Genomic DNA, 17,182 nt, shown 5'->3' with positions numbered 1-17,182 from the left:
ATTAAATAAATAAATAAATATGTTGTATATTTCTCACTATTTAGATTTTCGTATAGTCTTTAATTTTTACCTAGAGTTGTCTGGAAAATATTACTGGCGATATGACATACCACTGGAAACTAATTTTACCTAGATACCTTTTGTCTGGCGTTTAGTTCACTATTAAGTAAAATTATATCGGATAAATAAATAAATTATTATAAGCAGTACTAAGAATAATAAAACTCATGTTATCGTTAAAATATTAATTTTATATTTAAATTATAAGTATACAAAAATTATATAGCTCATATTCAAGTAATTGCACATATAAAATTTTAAATATGAATAGAATTTTATAATATATAATTTATATGTAACATAATTTTGAATACATTCCATTAATTTGGTGTTTTTTACACATAACATAGGCACAAGACATAATTCCTGTGCTATTTTTTCATTTGTGGAACCTTTATATACCGAATTGAATATAAACCTAAATATCATTAGGAACATATTGAACATTGAGAAGATACCAACATTTTTCATTACGATTTGAGTGCCAATTTTATACAAGTCAATTTTTTATTTACACAAAAACTACACATTTAATTAAAATTTATTTTACGCGTAAAAGCGCGAATCACATTTACATCACTCGTTATTTTGAGTGCTTTACAACTGTCTCAGTTAAATTGCTGACTGACCTCAATTTAGAATACATAGGACTGAAATCATGGATAATGTTTGAGAATATTCATGATCAAGCAATTTTAACAAGTAATTAATAAGGGAAAATTGAAGTACCTGGTTGTATTTGACACCTCCACGCATGACCTTCAGTTATTATGTAAGAGGTCATTTTATCTCCTTTGACATTTAGAACACTTGATTTAGCAATTCCAACTTCATTCCAACGAATGAATTATAAAAGTGTTAAACGAAGACGTGTTTTACAAAATAAAAGAAAAGCCAGCAATGCTGCAATTGCTGCCCCAGCCAATATGGTGTCATCTCGCCTTGTTCCACTCGCTCGTTCTACCACGTTACTCTAAAAATCCATTCATAAAGAACTTTAATATTTTAGCTTTACTTTATATGAAACATAATAGAAATGAAACAATCGTTTTATTGTTTCATTTATCTCGCTCGACGGCAAAATGACTAAACAAATATTGCGGAATTGTTGTAATGTTTGGCTTTCTTTTTTTTATTATAGCTTATTAATTGTTGAATTATAAATTATATTTTTTTCTATATAAAACAATGTAAGCTACTTTTAAATATTTACTTCCAAATAGTATTCAATTGTTACAGTTAAGTCGTTATCTACAAATAAAATCGCTAAATAATAGGAAATTATATTATGTTGTTCAATTTTCGAGTGTGATCGTAGTTGTTAAAGAAGTTTTGTATTACTTCTAACTATTTCAACTAAGGTATCTTTGTACCGATTTTTTTGAACCTGGGCTCCATATATGTATGTAAGACAGATGTTTTATATATAATTTTTTTTAATGTTCCTGTAACTCTTTAGTTTCTAAGTATAGGAATTTGTACCGCGGTGTGGCCCTTCAGACACCAATGTTAAAACCTCTTTGTGTTTTTTTGTACTTCTAGTTTATTTATGACTAAGCATTAATAGATGTAGCTCACCCATCCTCCGTGTCTAATAGCCCAAGGTGTCGCACATTGAGCTACATGTCTAGCAGCCCAATCTGCAGCTCTACACCAGCCCCCGACCTTTACCGCCCGCGCACAGACCTCGCATAGAAATGCAAGAACTAGAAGCGCCCTCTGCTCAGCGTGAACGCATGCCTGGAATTAAGATTTATTTGACTAGACCGCGATTAAAAAGAGTGGCGGAGAGTTTCTTGCTAGTTCTTTTTGCTTGCTTTGTTTTATGCCCTTGCGAACTGGTAGTTAATTCAAAATCATCATCTTTTCTATTGACGTACATAAGTGTACTAGGTTACTTAAATGAATAAAGTTATCTTGAGTTTGTAAGTAACTCAAGAAAAACAGATTATTTGTATTAATTTACATTACAATATTATCATAAACAATTATTTCAAACGTATTAAAGTATATAAAATACTTTGTCAGAGTATATGTTAGTATATACTATACATATAAGATCCTATGGCACGCAACGAGAGAGGGATTATTTTTTGTGTTGTGGTTTAGATGCTCAGAGATAATAAGTATTCAACTATGAAAAGCCAAATTAAGATTTCTGTAACAAGGATACTTATTTCTGTTTATGATTTTCTATTAAATTACATAATAATTATTTTAAACAACTATGAAATGATAGTAGAAAATTATTCTGGTTTGAAATTTCAACACCAATTATTATCTGTACACGTAGGATTTTAATGAACATTTATGTCTTAATTTTATGCGAATTGATTTTCAGGTGCACTTACTTGACATATCTCTTGCATAATATCTTCAAAGGCAACTTCGTCAAGACTTAATAAAGGTATATGTTCTGCTCTAGCTGCAAGTCTGGCACGTGCTTTAGTTTCTCTGAACCTCCTCGCCGCTTTTTCGAGAGCTCGCCAATCTCTCCAATACATCCACCAGCCTCTGAATAGTGATACAATTGTTTATTATATTAAAATGAATATACATATATATTGTATTAGGAAATAATTTAAAAATTTCGAAGAATAAATTAAAAAAATAATTAGTTGTAGTATTTTTTTATTTAATTTTCTTCTGAAGATACTTAAAGTGACATTGCTCCGTCCAGGAACGGTAAAACTCGTAAATTTTGTACCTAAACCCTGAGTGAACCACACGGAATCCACGTCTCATTGAAACAAACTTGATACTTATTATTTATTTTGTCATGAAATAACGACCATAAGTATTGAATCAATCAAGTATTTCGCCTTTACGTCGCTAGTTAATGATTTCTTGATAGTAAAAAATATACCTTTGGTCAGGATTAGCCGGCACCAACAAACAGGGCGGTGGCCTAAGTTCCTCCAGTCTTAAATGCTGCAGAAGCATAGCTCTGAACAGCCTTACTCCTCTTTCTTCCTCCTCTCCCTCGACATAAGGCCCTCGCCAGTGTCCCTGGCAGTCATCTTGTCTCTCCTCATCAAGTGACACCTGCCGAAGAAGCGGTGCTCTGGGTGCATCGTAATCGTCTAGAGGCTCGATACTGCATGCTGAAAGACGCAGTTGATTTCTAGCATTATTATTTTAAATAATTCACTCCATTTCATACTTCAAATATTAATATTTTGGATTAACCTATTCCTAATGTTAAAATTGTGTTTATCTAACACCAGACGAGATAAATAAATCAGTAACTTAAATATAGCTTCAATCTGAATTAGAAGCCATACCTCTGAATTTTAAATTAATTCAATTAGGTGATATAAATAGTGTGAATATTCTAAGCTGTTGCGACGAATCGTTTACGAAGACGTGTTTTAGTTTAGTTATGAAACAATATTTTTGCAACCGAAGCCAAGAAATACCGTAGAATAGTCTAGAATAGAATTATTTTTATATTTTTATTTGGCAACTAACACTCAACAAGCAAATCACGTTTTTAAAGCTATTTATTATAGAATTTCTAAAACTAAAATGACAAAATATATATTAACAAGTTTAACAAAACTATTCCAACAAACTATCCCAAAAGAAAACAATTGGTAATATTCATTCAATTCAAATTAAATTAATGAAATATTTAATTATATGTAAATTTAGTAATCTAAGATTCTAGCTATATTTTTTATGATAACAAGCACTAAGCATTATAAATGAATGAATGCATTCCGTAATGCCTGCAGTACAGAACGCTTCGAAATACTGAGGAACACATACCTGGTGATCTCGCGTATGGTGGAGTAAAATTCATGTTTTGTTCACAATTTACACTGGCTACATACACCTTGTGTCAGACGCTAAACAAGACTGACCTTGGTTGTCGTGTCATGTTGTGTCCCTGACATAGATTCTGACGCATGCGTACATCCATGAAGTTGTCTACTCCATTAGCGTATGGAATTATCGATGGTTTCTTCCCATTTCCTGGCACACAGGAATACACATCTCCACTGGATGATACATACTGATATCGACAGATATGTAGCGCGAGTACTAATTTACGTAATTTATTTCCCACGCTTTTGTCTGAGAAATGAGTATTTTGAGTAGGGTTTTCAAACATACAGTCGTTTCACCAAACTTAGATAATTAAATATTTCATAATATAGAAAGTACTAATGTAACTAAAATAATAACTGTTTTCACTTGGCTTAGGTCCGTGTCTAAGCAAACAGCTCTCAAACATCATAATAATAGTATAGCCTTATTTTATTACATAAAGACACATGTTTAAGACATCAACAGTAAATCATAAAAATATAATGTTGTGTTTATATTTATGGACCTGTGAACGGATTACTACCTGTAGAGATTCCACAAAAAGCTTATTTTTGCTATCTCTAGCCAGTAGAGATGTACTCCTGTGTTATTTATTTCGCGCACATTAGTCTGAGAAATCATTATTTAGAAATTGTCATAAATCTAAGATTAGATTAAACTTAATATAAGACTTGAGTTAGAAATTTACAAAAACGAGGCTAATATATTTAGAAAATGGAAAGTCTCACAACCGAAGCAGTAATTTTATTCAACTACGATTGACCGGAGTAAATTACCCCCACTACTCTTGTATCATTGTAGGCCCTTATTTCTGTCGAATCCCCGATAGAGAACCATTTAATACCCGGAGCACTATTGGTTATCAACTTGTTGTGCAATGTACAAACCGGAAGAGCCATATTTGTCCAGATTACTGATAACTCAGTTACAAACTAACAAACGAACGGTTTAAATGTGGTTAATAACAATCGTTATGACAACGGTAGAATGAAGTTTAAAGATAAAAGAAAAAGCGATGAATCCTGTAGACTGTCGATATTTGCGTGCGCTTGTGGTATCATTTCACTATTACTTCACACATATAGTTATATTTGTGGAATAAACATTGGTATTAAAAGTCTTATTGATTATGAGCTAGATGAAAGAATTAGGACGCATTTGAGTGATGTGGGTGAGACGCATAGGCTTAAGAGGGATGCGATGCTTGTAAGTAATATTAGACAGTACAAAGTTTTTTGACTAATATGAATCAAATTATTGCTTCAATAAGCAGCTTATAATTTTGTTTTTAATCAAAATTTACTTTGGCTCGTAGTACGGAATACAGATCTTTATTCGAGTAATGTGTATAACAAAAATTAGTTACTAATATCCAGACATATCATTGTAAATATTGGTAACTAATTTTAAATATAAAAAATGGTGCAATTTAGCTACCAAAAAACTTTTACTAGTTAATTAGATTATAGGCCTTTAAAATATTTAACGTCTAATTTATGGCTGTAAGATTTATGATTTCTTATTCATTAATAATTATAAAGTAAACTATCGTTCTTTCTCTTTCTTTTCTTACCTCTCTTTCTGTCAAATTGTGTTGACGTTGTAAAAAAAGGGACAGATAGCGTAAAACTGTAATTAGACTGATTTTTATGAATTAAGAATTTTCCAAGAAACCATCGCCAATCCAAGATGACAACACCGTAGCGCCGCATGTCGAATTCTTCAACCCCAAAATGCGACCCGAGCTAGAGGAAAAGGACGCTGCTGAGATGAAGAAAACGGGGGCAAAAGGCCCAGCTCCGGGAGGAGACACCTGGGTCTGGTTGACCAGCTACTCCAGAGTACCTGTATGTGAATCTTGCTTTTACTTGCTGCTGAAGTCACTTATTTAGTGTCATATAAATATAATGCTATTTTGTATTTATATATTCAATAACTGTCCATCCAATTTATTTCCATCAAAATTTAAGTAATTTATTTTTATCTATAAAATACCGATAGAAGTCTTTTTTTTCTGAAGTTAATTTATAATTTGCCTTATATATTATTATTATTACAGGCATTGATTAAACGTCTATATAGTATATGTTTTATTAATACATTTATATGCCTTATATCCAAGACAAAAAAAACGCAAACTTTTACACACTTAAATATTATAATTTGTATAAACAAATAAATTTTATAAAACAAGACGATTATTTTTTATGTATTATGAATAACACATTGTATTTCATAACTCTTAGAAGATATAGGAAATGGAGATTTAATAATAAAGCCAGATTTAACTCTATTTTCAGTACAACGTCGTCCAAGGGTTTTGTAAAGCAACACAAGACTACTGTCCACCTGGAGTTCAAGGCCCCAAAGGTCCAAATGGAGAACCAGGACCAAAAGGAGACCGTGGAGACCCAGGATCAGCTGGAACTCCTGGTCGAGCAGGTGGCAGAGGTCCCGTGGGACCACCTGGCCCGAAAGGTATATGGTAAAATAAAAGAATATTAAATGAAACTAAATTAAATGTTTAACCAGCGTTTAAGTCAGTAAATAATTTAATTAAGCTTATTGATCACAGTTGAAATTGGAATCATAAAGTATGATCAAAGATAATAAATTGTACCTGCGCCTTGCCCGGTTACACATGGCAATAATAATAATAATAATAAAGATACATTTACAAATAAACACGTTTCTATCTCAATCTTCTTTTAGTGAATCGGTGACCATTTTAAGCCTTCTCCGACACCCGCCATTCCTCTCTACAATGTGCCACTCTCTGCTATGTACCACCTGCCGTTTCTTTAATTTTGTATCCACCTTCTAAGTTGTCTCCCTCTTTTTGTTTGGTGTACCTTGGGCAGCAGCTTAGTATAGTATGCTCCACTTTTCTGTTCCTCTTTTCCTTTTCTTATTTTATTTTTACTGTAACATTTATTATCACACTGTTACCTAAGCTGTTTTCCTAAAGCTATATTCGTTTTTTTTTCTATTCTCTTCTTCCCTATCATACATCGAATTTTTATTCGATCGAACTATCATCAGCTCAAATGAAAGGCTTTCTTCCTTTCTCAGAGTGAGAGTGTTACTATAAGTTGCAATATACAGATGTTTATTATCATCTCGGTGATAGACTATTTTGAGACCATTATTTATTACTTTGGGATTTGAAGAGTAGAAAGAAGTCTTTATGCCCCACGGAGACTAGCAGGGGTAAGGGAATCGTATCTTTAATTAAATGTATGTAACATTGATATGTTGCTGAATACTTTTTGTATAAATTATTAAACAGTGTCTACAAAAATAAAGATAGGTTTAGTAGCAATTTATATTTTGTGAAATTGTAGTCGCTTCCTTGAAGTTACGTTGCGTTGTAATACAGTGGTTCAATTAATTTATATTTTTATCTTTTCATACGATTTTTGGTTAACAATATTCTGATTTCCAGGAGAGCGTGGGTTCCCTGGTAACCCTGGCCTTGATGGAAGAGATGGTGTGCCCGGCGAGCCAGGTTTAGATGGACTTTCAGGAAGAAATGGGGCCGATGGGGCAGCGGGAAAAGATGGCAGGGATGGTATCCCTGGAAGAGATGGTAGTCCGGGAAAGAATGGAAAAGATGGCAAGGATGGTGAGATTTACTTTAAATGTTTGATTTGTATAAAAACGCTATGCTAACGTAAAACAGATTTTTTTTATTACCTTATAAACGCGGACGGGATGGTATATAGATACGAATTAGGAACTTATATATTTTTATTGTTTATCAGTCTTTCATGTATATATATATTGACGTATGTAGGTTACATGGACGATTACACAGTATATTTAATTTTTATTAGTATTATAAAATAAGCAAAATAAAATATTATTCCAGTGTAGCATATCTCTTGTAATGATTACATTGCCAAGAATTCTGTTTAAGGCAAACCAGGAGCAACAGGACCCCAGGGTCCGAGGGGTATAAAGGGGGAAAGAGGACCCCAAGGCCCTAAAGGAATGCGTGGGAACGATGGACGCGATGGGTCCCCTGGGAGACCAGGACTATCTATTTATAACTATACCAGGGAAAATCAACTATTTATACCGCCATCTTTTGCATGTAAGTATTTAAAAAATTGCGGATATAAGAACATTTTTACTCAGTATGACTCATTAATATATAGAGTGTTTTCAAGATTTCTTAATAATTTAATTGTTTACCCTGTAAAGAAATAAAATTATATTTATCATATTCTAAGCTATGGCCACAGATTTATAAATCTATCTGTATAAGTACTAATAAAAATTAATTGCAAAATATGATAAAACTCGAAGAAGCAACTTGTTCTTTTTATTTATTCCTTGAACTCTGACGAAGGTTTTTATGGGAAAAAATTGTGTTCAATTAGTACTTAAACTTAAGCTAAGAAAATACTTCATATTAAGGTGAAACTAAATTCGTGGGAGCACTTACTTTATTATAATGAATAACTAACTTGCCATATCACCTTTGTGCCCACTAGTGAGCGATTTTCTATAAGACTTTTAAAAATCTTAATGGAAGGCAACTATTACATAATTTAAACGCTTATAATAACTAGATTCTATATATAATTTATTCGTTTATGAAAAATAATTTAAGGATTTTAAAAAGTAGGCTTATATCGTATTGTTAATCAGCAGTATTGGCCTAGTAGATTTAAATTGCGACATTCATGAATAAGGTCATATGTTCGAAGCCTGGCTATGAACCAATAGACTTTCCTGACTGTGTACGCTTTTATCAAATGGACCGACGTAGTGACAGGCCACTTGAGTACATGGGCACACACACTGCTACATGGCTTACAAGTGCGTTAGGGGCATTTTAAGAATTAGTATTTTCTCCCAGGCTGAAGGTTTAAATCGTTGGAACCGGCATGCTTAAGACACGCGCACACAAAAATCACCGGCTTGTACTAAGTGCTGATAAACAAACAGATACAGAAATTTAGTTCTTAAATCAATAACAATATAACATTTATTTTAAATTATAAACTATATTTTACGTTTTGTTCTTTGGAATCCGTCGAACCGAACTAAGTTTTTTATTCTTTAGAGATTGAAATCTATAACCCCTACAGTTTTATATATGAAATGTTTAACCAACTGAGCTCCTAAAGTAAATCGGAACGTAATTAAAAAAAATTTACAGTAGAAAATCCTCGCCTCATAGTTCGGGAAGGTGACACCATGAGGATGGACTGCAACCCCAAAGGATTTCCAGAACCAACAATTGAATGGCGCAGGGCTGATGGTACACCTATTATCCAGGTAATAAAACATATATGGCACACAAATATCCCCTATTGATCTCCTCCTCCTCGATTGTGATAGTGCGTTTGAGTTTCATTATTCGACGTCAAGGGAAAATCATCAGTCAGTCAAATTCCATCCGTATCACCTCGACGTCCGTTGTTCCACAACTGAGTGTTTCTTCAGGCAGTTTTGGAAGCACCATGTGAGCAAGTTGCGCACTGTAGTTTTTCCGAACTAATTTGAATTAGCTTCCTTCAAAAAAGGGTCGTACTGATTTATGAAAGGCCGGCAACGCTCTTGCGAACCTTCTGCCAAAGATAGTGTCCATGGGCGGCGGTATCTCTTAACAAAAAATTAATTGTAGTGTAATCAAGAGTTTCCAAGTCATTATAAAGTTTTATAGTGTTTAAATTATAATTATTTAAAATTTTAATAATTGATAGTAACAGAGTAATAATTTTCTAAAGTTGTTAATCCAGGTACTTATATTTAGGTTTATGTGATTTAAAAGTATTATTACCAATGATTTATTTTTATCTGTAATAAAATATCAAAAGTGAAAATGAATACATTTGGCAATACGTAGGTTTTTGTATTAAAATTCATTTATTTTTAATATTCACTATATTCAAAATAGAATCACAAACATCTTAAATAATACTTTATTATTATCATTAGTGTAGATATATATATTGATCCATAATATATAACTGATTCGTAATCATGTAATGTTTGATTGGCCATTTACTAAATATAATAATTATTACTCCAGGGTTCATGGCGGGATGCGTCAGTGAGTGGTCACGTCCTGAACATTCCTAATGTCTCCCGATGGCATACAGGCAAGTATGTGTGTCTGGCGAATAATGGTATGCAGCCGTCAGCGAACCAGACCACGGATGTTGAAATACATTGTAAGTTATTTATTTATTATAACCAATTATGTTTGTTGTATGTTGACCCTTCTAATTTGAAGCGATATATATAAATACCAGAAGGCTTGTAAGTGCGTATTTTAATAATTGGTACATTCTTTTGTTGATGGACGTTAAGTCGAATTGTATAAATAAAGCTGTTCACAAAATTCTTGACTACAAAAAAGATGTTTCAAATAATATTAACTAATATTACATAGTATTTTACGAAAGTGTATATAAGTTGTTTTATTTTACAGTTAGCCCGTACATTCGTGTCCCGAATAATATCCTCTATGTGTATAATAAAACAGCGAAGATAGAATGCGAGGTAGGATACAAACGATTATCTTTTATTTTCTTTACATACATTAAAAAACAATTTAACCTTGAAACACTGTAATTCTTAATCCAGCTTTAATCACGACTGCACAAATTGAAATACCTAGATAAAACATATGTTTCGTTGTCGCTATTAAAACTTACACAGTTCGGGAGAAATGCCAATCTCAGTATCAATAGTCAATCTATAAAAAATATCAGTAATCAATATTAAGATAGGCCCGTGCTAGGGGTAACAAAGGTTTACAATTCAAAATGCGAGTTATCGAATAAAAGACAAACATGGTAAAGCTTAAAGAGCGAAACACGCCATTTTGCTTCACTTTTTTTATTTTTTTATTTACTTATGCCGCATTTAAATTCTGCCGTAATGAGCAGGGAAGTGAGCAGGGAACTAACTTACAACGAAGTTACGCCTTTACACACTCGTCCTGCCAACTGCCCTGCTCACTACGGCAGAATATAAATGCGGCATAAGTAAATAAAAAAAGGTGCGTTTTAATGAGTATCAATATTCGCGCGATTCTACTTTCAGGTCCAAGCCTGGCCCGAACCTGTATTCGCATGGGAATGTGATGGAATCACCATGGAAGGGTCTAGGTTTAACGCCGAGGTATCCCCAACTGGGGACGCATGGAGATGGATAATGAGACTCGAGATACCTAATGTCAGAGAAAATGATCTACGACAATACAGCTGCGTAGCGAAAAATGAACTTAATAATCAAACTGTGAAGGGACATATACGATTGGCATGTAAGTATCACAGATTTTAAATATAGGAATTACATTTACACATATAAAATAACGGGAGTATATTCACACAACTTGATGTTACATATAAAAACTATACCATAAAAAATAAAAACGTAAAATTGGATATCCACAAAAAGTTCACTGATAAAAAATAAGATATAGAACACAACATGGCAGCAGAACGTTATCTAAGTAGACGATACAACACAACATTTATAAATCAGGAGAACGACAAACATACCAGTAGCTATAATAAAAAAGAGATACAAGGCTTAGGACATTAATATTTATTTTAACCTATTCTTAAATGAAGCAGTAGAGGAGTGCGATAAAGGTTTGATTTTTTTTTGTCATACGTGTATTTCTATGGTATGTGTATTTTTTGTGGTTGATATTTAGTGTTAAATGCTGTGTACAGATGTAATTGGATTTCTGGTTTTCAAATGTTGTTTAGTGTGTAATAACTGTATGTATCTTATCAATCTGTTTTCTGTTTCTGTACCTAAATGTAAAAAATAAAAAATAAATAAACTAGTGGCGGAATCCAAAGTAGAACACACCTGTGAAGAGGCTCGCGGAACCCAATGAAGTTTCTTGTCTAGTGTAATAATTTAATGTCAGTAAATAACCATCATCACGTCAAAATTCACAGTTAGAGTTGGAAAATTTTAATCACAAAATAATATTCGATGTTACAGACTGAGAAAACATGTTTATAGTTTAAAGATTTTGAGACTTACAAGTTAAAGTTTCGTTTTTATGAATTACTTACCGTACTTACCACCTTCCATGAACAGCTGCAAGGCCAGAAACCACTGCGTCACCTTTCCCGATAACATAAGACATTTAGGGCCTGTTTCACAATGTCCGGATAAGTTCCAAATAAGCTATTTGTTACTTATTGGTATGATAAATAGTATTTTTGCGTTTCACGACTGTCAGATAGCGCTATACGTCATGAAATTCGAAGTATCTTATTTGGAACTTTTATCTTTCGAACAATTTATGTGTTGCAGAGCTATTTGGTACTTTATTCATACATTGTGAAACAGGCCCTTAAGCTTCGTGTAGGTAGGAATATTTTTTTATTGCTTTATCAGTCCCAGGACCAAATCAGCAAAGCCAAGTTCAGCAGCCAATGGAATACGGCTCTCGTCCCCCAACACTAACATCATACGAGGAGCTGTGCCAGGTCCAGAAATGTCCCTCATGCCCTCATTGTGATCGAGCTGTGCTGATGATATCTAGTATGAATGGAACTGCTGGGTATAAGCCACGGCGGAATACAAGTAGGTTTTTTTAATAAATTGTTAATTAATAGAAATATTCATAACATTTACTAGTAACAAAACACACTTACAGGAACACAAAATAATCATAATCAAAGAACATTTTTTTTTTAACAACATGATTTGTTTTAATCATGTAATGCGTGTGTGTTGTTGCACAGCAGCTAATTTGCGCCCCAGTCGTAAAAATAATAAAAATGTATTAATGCTAAGACTTGGTAAAATAATAATAATAATGGTAAAAGTTAGCACTGTAAGTAATGAAGTCTTGTGTAAAACTGCATAGTAAATAAAATAAAACTGGGAGTATTAAAAACTACATATTGTGAGATTTTTGTTATGTAACTTGATGTTTTTTACGAAAATTAGTTCATGTTTACTATAATATTGTAAAAGGTAAAAATAATAATGTTTGTACTTTTCATTTCCTATACATTTAATTCTATTAAATTTCAATACATTAAACCAATAAAAGGTACAATTTTAATTAAATCTAATATACCAAATAACTAACCTTAAAATGTTTCTTAATTGGTTCGCTTTCGTCATATTATGTCATAAAGATCACATGAGCTTTTGCACAATTTTTCGTCTTTAATACTATCATTGCGGAAAACAGGAGCATTTACTGGAAAATTCTTTTTTGTAACAAATAGTAATATTGAAAAATAATTAAACCTTTTTTAACAGACTGTCAACTTTACGCGATTGGTAAACCAGTGTATCATCGTTATAAAGATGAATTGTTTGGAGCCTGGTTAAGAGATTCTAATGCCACCGAAAGTCAGGTATGCGCAATTACAAATATGTATATTTACTTCTTTAATTTAAATAAATAATGGGTGTTACTTTTGCAATTTAATTAATATATATAAGAAGCTGACTACAAGGCTAGAGAAATGTTTTAAAAGAAGATTCTTAAAAAAAATTATCTATATCTAAATATAGCCATATAATTTCAGAAAGAAAAACTATGGACGACTCAAGAGAATGACGTGGAAAGATTGAGAGAGTATCGCACTAAAGCGAGCTTCAAGAAAGACCATGTCGACGAATTTCATAAATTACAGAAACCTTTCTTTGTAAGTAAAAAATTCTGAAAAAAGAATTTGGTAAAGTTCTTCGGTTTCAAATTTTTGTATTTCCTTCACTGAAGCACTTTTAATTACATACTTTTGGACACTAGTAATTTTATATCAGTGGCGTTACAATCCTTTTACGTCTGGGATTCAGACTTATATCTGTTTTGTTATCATTTGTCAATCTTATAGGCAAACAGTTGACTAGCGACCTGTGCCTGACACGCGTCGTCGACTTTAAGGGTCTAAGACAAACCTTTTCCTCACGATGTTTTTCTCCACTGTTCGTGTGAATGTTGCATATAGAACGTAAAGAAAGCACATGTCCATTGGTTCATCGAACTTCCAACTCAGAGATAAGAGTCACCTCTAGTAATTTTATATTATTGATTTCCAATTCCAATATCAAACTACCCGTGATATGTAGTACGAACCGTTGTGCGGGTGCGCATCTACTAGTTCATTTCCAGTTTAATTTTCCAGGGTAACGGGCACATTGTATATAGTGGGTCGTTCTTCTACCAGGCCAATGAATCGGGTCATCCAGGGGACATCATCAGATATGACCTCACTCAGAGTAGGATAAAATCTGTCCACCTGCCTTATGCTGAAGGAAGACTCTATTCATCACATCACAATCAGGTAAAAAATCAAGAAATATTGTTTTTTTTATCATTTTTTCATTTCGATTGTTCTTTGTAGGCAATTTGCTAATGAATCTGCTATGCCATGATTATTGGTTTTGCCAATAATCGAAACGAGGATGACTAAATTTTGGACGTCGATATTAAAGAAATTGATAGAATATTAATACATTATAATATGTTTTGTTTTAGGTTGACTTTAGCGCAGATGACAATGGTCTATGGGCTATTTACTCAATTGAAAAATCAAACAATACCGCTGTAGCTAAGGTATTCGTTAATATTCAAATATTTTTAAATATAGTACCTATTCATAGACTTAATAAAATTATATAAACATCAAATTGCATTAATAAATACTTTTTTCAAGCTAAGCTTCGATCCGAATAAAGATGATCTAAATATCGACTACTTATGGAATATATCATTAAATCATAAACAGGTAAGTCTAGGTTGCAGTATTCTTATATAATATAAATAATTTAATAAAGGCAATCTGTATCCTCTAGTATTACCACAGATAACTTTAACCACAGATAATTAACCATAGTGACTTATTTTTTTTAAAACAATGTGATTTTAAAATTTATAATAATATTCCGAACATTATATATTATATAAGTTTCTTTATATTCAATGGTATTGTTTTATATTTCTTACAGGTTGGCGAAATGTTCATTGTATGTGGAGTGTTGTATGCATTAGATTCGGCAACGGATAGAGAGAGCAAAGTGACAGTCGCAATTGACTTGTACCAGAATAAACCTGTGGAAGTCACTCTACAGTTCACTAACCCGTTTCGGAAGACCACTCAGCTGGGATATGATCACACGCATAAGGTAATATTTAATAACCCAAGGAGGTGTGCGTGCGTGCAAGATGCGAACATAATACTCGTACCAGTTTTCTTAGATATTGGGTTGTATAAGTAACGAAATTTCAAGTATTACATTTGGTACATTACATTACATATAGTTGACTGTAATAATGCCCAACTCGCAGTATTGATTATATAAATATATCTAAATAAAATCTTGTATTTTATGTTAAGGTTTCTTTATATTGTAATTTCGATAAATAATTCAAAATAAAATGATCCGTTATTACATTGTATTATAGCGTCATCTGTGGAAATTTATCGAAATTATCAAGGCACCAAAATTTTATTAAGCCAATCTTTTTCTTCACAATCCATCGCCGTTCTAACAAGTGTAAAACTGACTTATAGAGGGCATTTGATTTTTGTGTACTTTGCTAGGTAGCGCTTTTCTAATTTCTATTTTATTAAAAATAAATCAGAGATGGCACTATTTTAAAACTAATTGCTATAAATATTTTTATTGTGAATTTTATTGTATTATTATTTTTCAGGAGCTTTATTCTTGGGATCGTGGAAACCAATTAACTTATCCTGTGAGATATAATGAGCTGCCTGGACCGTAATGAAACATATTATATGATTTTAAGATTCATATGATGTATCAATAATAATTAATATTATTTTACACGATTGTTCATACAAAATTAAATGATTTTTTAAACAGTGTTTCATTTAGCTTACTTGTTTTCTGGTTATATTTTATTTTAAGAAAGTTAAGCCAAGTACAATTAAAGTACTCAATCAAGTATGCGTAAAAACGCGTTATAGATACTCGATTTAAAATGAAATCAATGCGTTTAAGTATTTTTTTTAATTATTAAACCACCCGGAGATATCTGTTTTAATCAACACGTCTGGTAAGTGGTTAGCATTACACTAACTTATATTGTATACTTACACAATATTAGTGGTTCAGCCCAGTAAACAGATGTAGTCAAGTGTCAACCAGTCTCGATCCTAAAGTGTATTTCATTTTATTGTCATACTTGAGGAAATAAATCTCTAAAATATATTTGATTTATATATGCGAAGGACAAATCAACCCAATCAACCAAGGAGTATGGGGCAGACGTTAAAATGGACCCAATACATTTATGAATTTTATTGTACTGTTTTAACTGAACTATAATACAAAAAAATGCAGATTAGTAATTTAGTTAAAACATTCCGCTTGTTAGAAAATCTCCCCAATTGAAATGATTTTCGACTTATCGATAATTTTACTTTAATTAAGGGTATTAATTGCATTCCTGAAGTATTCTGGCTAATTCGTTTTGCCATTTTCATATTTGCCTATGTACTATTAAATACACTATATTTAATTGCGTATTAAGTGTTACTAGTAATAAGGTAATTCCCATGTGTTTCAAACACTATTCAAATATAGAATTTGCCTTAACGATCCGTTACAAACAGTTTGCCAATACGCACTTCTGGCACATCCCGCGCCTACGGCCCATAAAAGGCTTGCCAATCCGTGACTTGGCAGAAGTTGCCTATAACCCGATCAATACTTGCGCGGAGCCATCGCGCAGCAAAATTACACTTTAATAGTTCATTAGATCTGACAAAAATGCCAGGGACAGTTTAAATTCAGTACACGCTATCGATTCGCGGTCGAAGTTATCGCAAAAATGGCGCATGTTTGACTTGAGTTTTTAGTTTCCGCAGCGGTCGTTAGGTATTGTCATGTCGCTGGGAGAAATTTGGATTAACTAATTATCTAAACAGTAGAATGTAACCCATGTACTTTTGATTATTCAATTCGAATTTATTCTAATGGAATAACGGAAGAAATTGTTAGCCTCATAGCATAATGGACACATATGATATGATATTAAGATTTACGATAGGCACGCACGGGCAACAGCGCTTTGCATAGCCATTGGTTATAAATCCCCCTAATGCAGAAGGCAAACGGCTATTTGCATCTGTTCCATAGATTAAATACTTATCTATGTTGCAAATGTAAGGGTGATATTCAGAAACGAGACTAAGAGACCAAGAGCCTTGCCAAACAGAAAACTTTCGATAAGTGTCTTTGTACATTGACGCCCAAATCCAATAACCTATCTCAATCCATTTTTGACCATCTGAGATAGACATATTAA

The 17,182-nt window shown here is 32.6% G+C and overlaps 2 protein-coding genes across 2 annotated transcripts; one reads left to right on the top strand and one right to left on the bottom strand.

Annotated features, from left to right (window-relative positions):
• Window positions 1-306: 306 nt before the first annotated feature.
• Window positions 307-4,298, bottom strand: LOC111004192. The gene is made up of 5 exons (XM_045630937.1): window positions 3,832-4,298; window positions 2,927-3,164; window positions 2,412-2,574; window positions 1,639-1,800; window positions 307-1,033 (listed from the first exon to the last, which is right to left on the bottom strand). The coding sequence occupies exons 1-5, from the start codon at window positions 3,863-3,865 to the stop codon at window positions 908-910; spliced, it is 723 nt and encodes a 240-aa protein (XP_045486893.1). The 5' UTR covers window positions 3,866-4,298; the 3' UTR covers window positions 307-907.
• A 438-nt stretch (window positions 4,299-4,736) lies between these two features.
• LOC111004247 lies at window positions 4,737-15,736 on the top strand. The gene is made up of 17 exons (XM_022275188.2): window positions 4,737-5,100; window positions 5,565-5,741; window positions 6,195-6,372; window positions 7,340-7,519; window positions 7,814-7,990; window positions 9,065-9,183; window positions 9,941-10,082; window positions 10,343-10,413; window positions 10,960-11,179; window positions 12,280-12,468; window positions 13,159-13,256; window positions 13,431-13,550; window positions 14,031-14,189; window positions 14,384-14,461; window positions 14,562-14,633; window positions 14,854-15,030; window positions 15,563-15,736. The coding sequence occupies exons 1-17, from the start codon at window positions 4,882-4,884 to the stop codon at window positions 15,632-15,634; spliced, it is 2,448 nt and encodes an 815-aa protein (XP_022130880.2). The 5' UTR covers window positions 4,737-4,881; the 3' UTR covers window positions 15,635-15,736.
• Window positions 15,737-17,182: the final 1,446 nt, after the last annotated feature.

This window comes from Pieris rapae, chromosome 13 (assembly GCF_905147795.1).
Source record: "Pieris rapae chromosome 13, ilPieRapa1.1, whole genome shotgun sequence".
NCBI lineage: Eukaryota > Metazoa > Arthropoda > Insecta > Lepidoptera > Pieridae > Pieris > Pieris rapae.
Note: the sequence above shows the minus strand (reverse complement) of the source record. Positions and strands in the feature narration are given on the sequence as shown.

Bases quoted from the DNA above. Each gene is read 5' to 3' on its own strand.
- LOC111004192 (XM_045630937.1), bottom strand. From the start codon at position 3,865: ATGAATTTTACTCCACCATACGCGAGATCACCAG. The intron at 2,575-2,926 runs GTATATTTTTTA...ATCACTATTCAG, and splicing joins CCGGCTAATCCTGACCAAAG to AGGCTGGTGGATGTATTGGA. The intron at 1,034-1,638 runs GTGAGCTACATC...ATGGATTTTTAG, and splicing joins CTATTAGACACGGAGGATGG to AGTAACGTGGTAGAACGAGC.
- LOC111004247 (XM_022275188.2), top strand. From the start codon at position 4,882: ATGAAGTTTAAAGATAAAAGAAAAAGCGATGAATCCTGTAGACTGTCG. The intron at 5,742-6,194 runs GTATGTGAATCT...CTCTATTTTCAG, and splicing joins CCAGCTACTCCAGAGTACCT to TACAACGTCGTCCAAGGGTT. The intron at 9,184-9,940 runs GTAATAAAACAT...TTATTACTCCAG, and splicing joins ATGGTACACCTATTATCCAG to GGTTCATGGCGGGATGCGTC.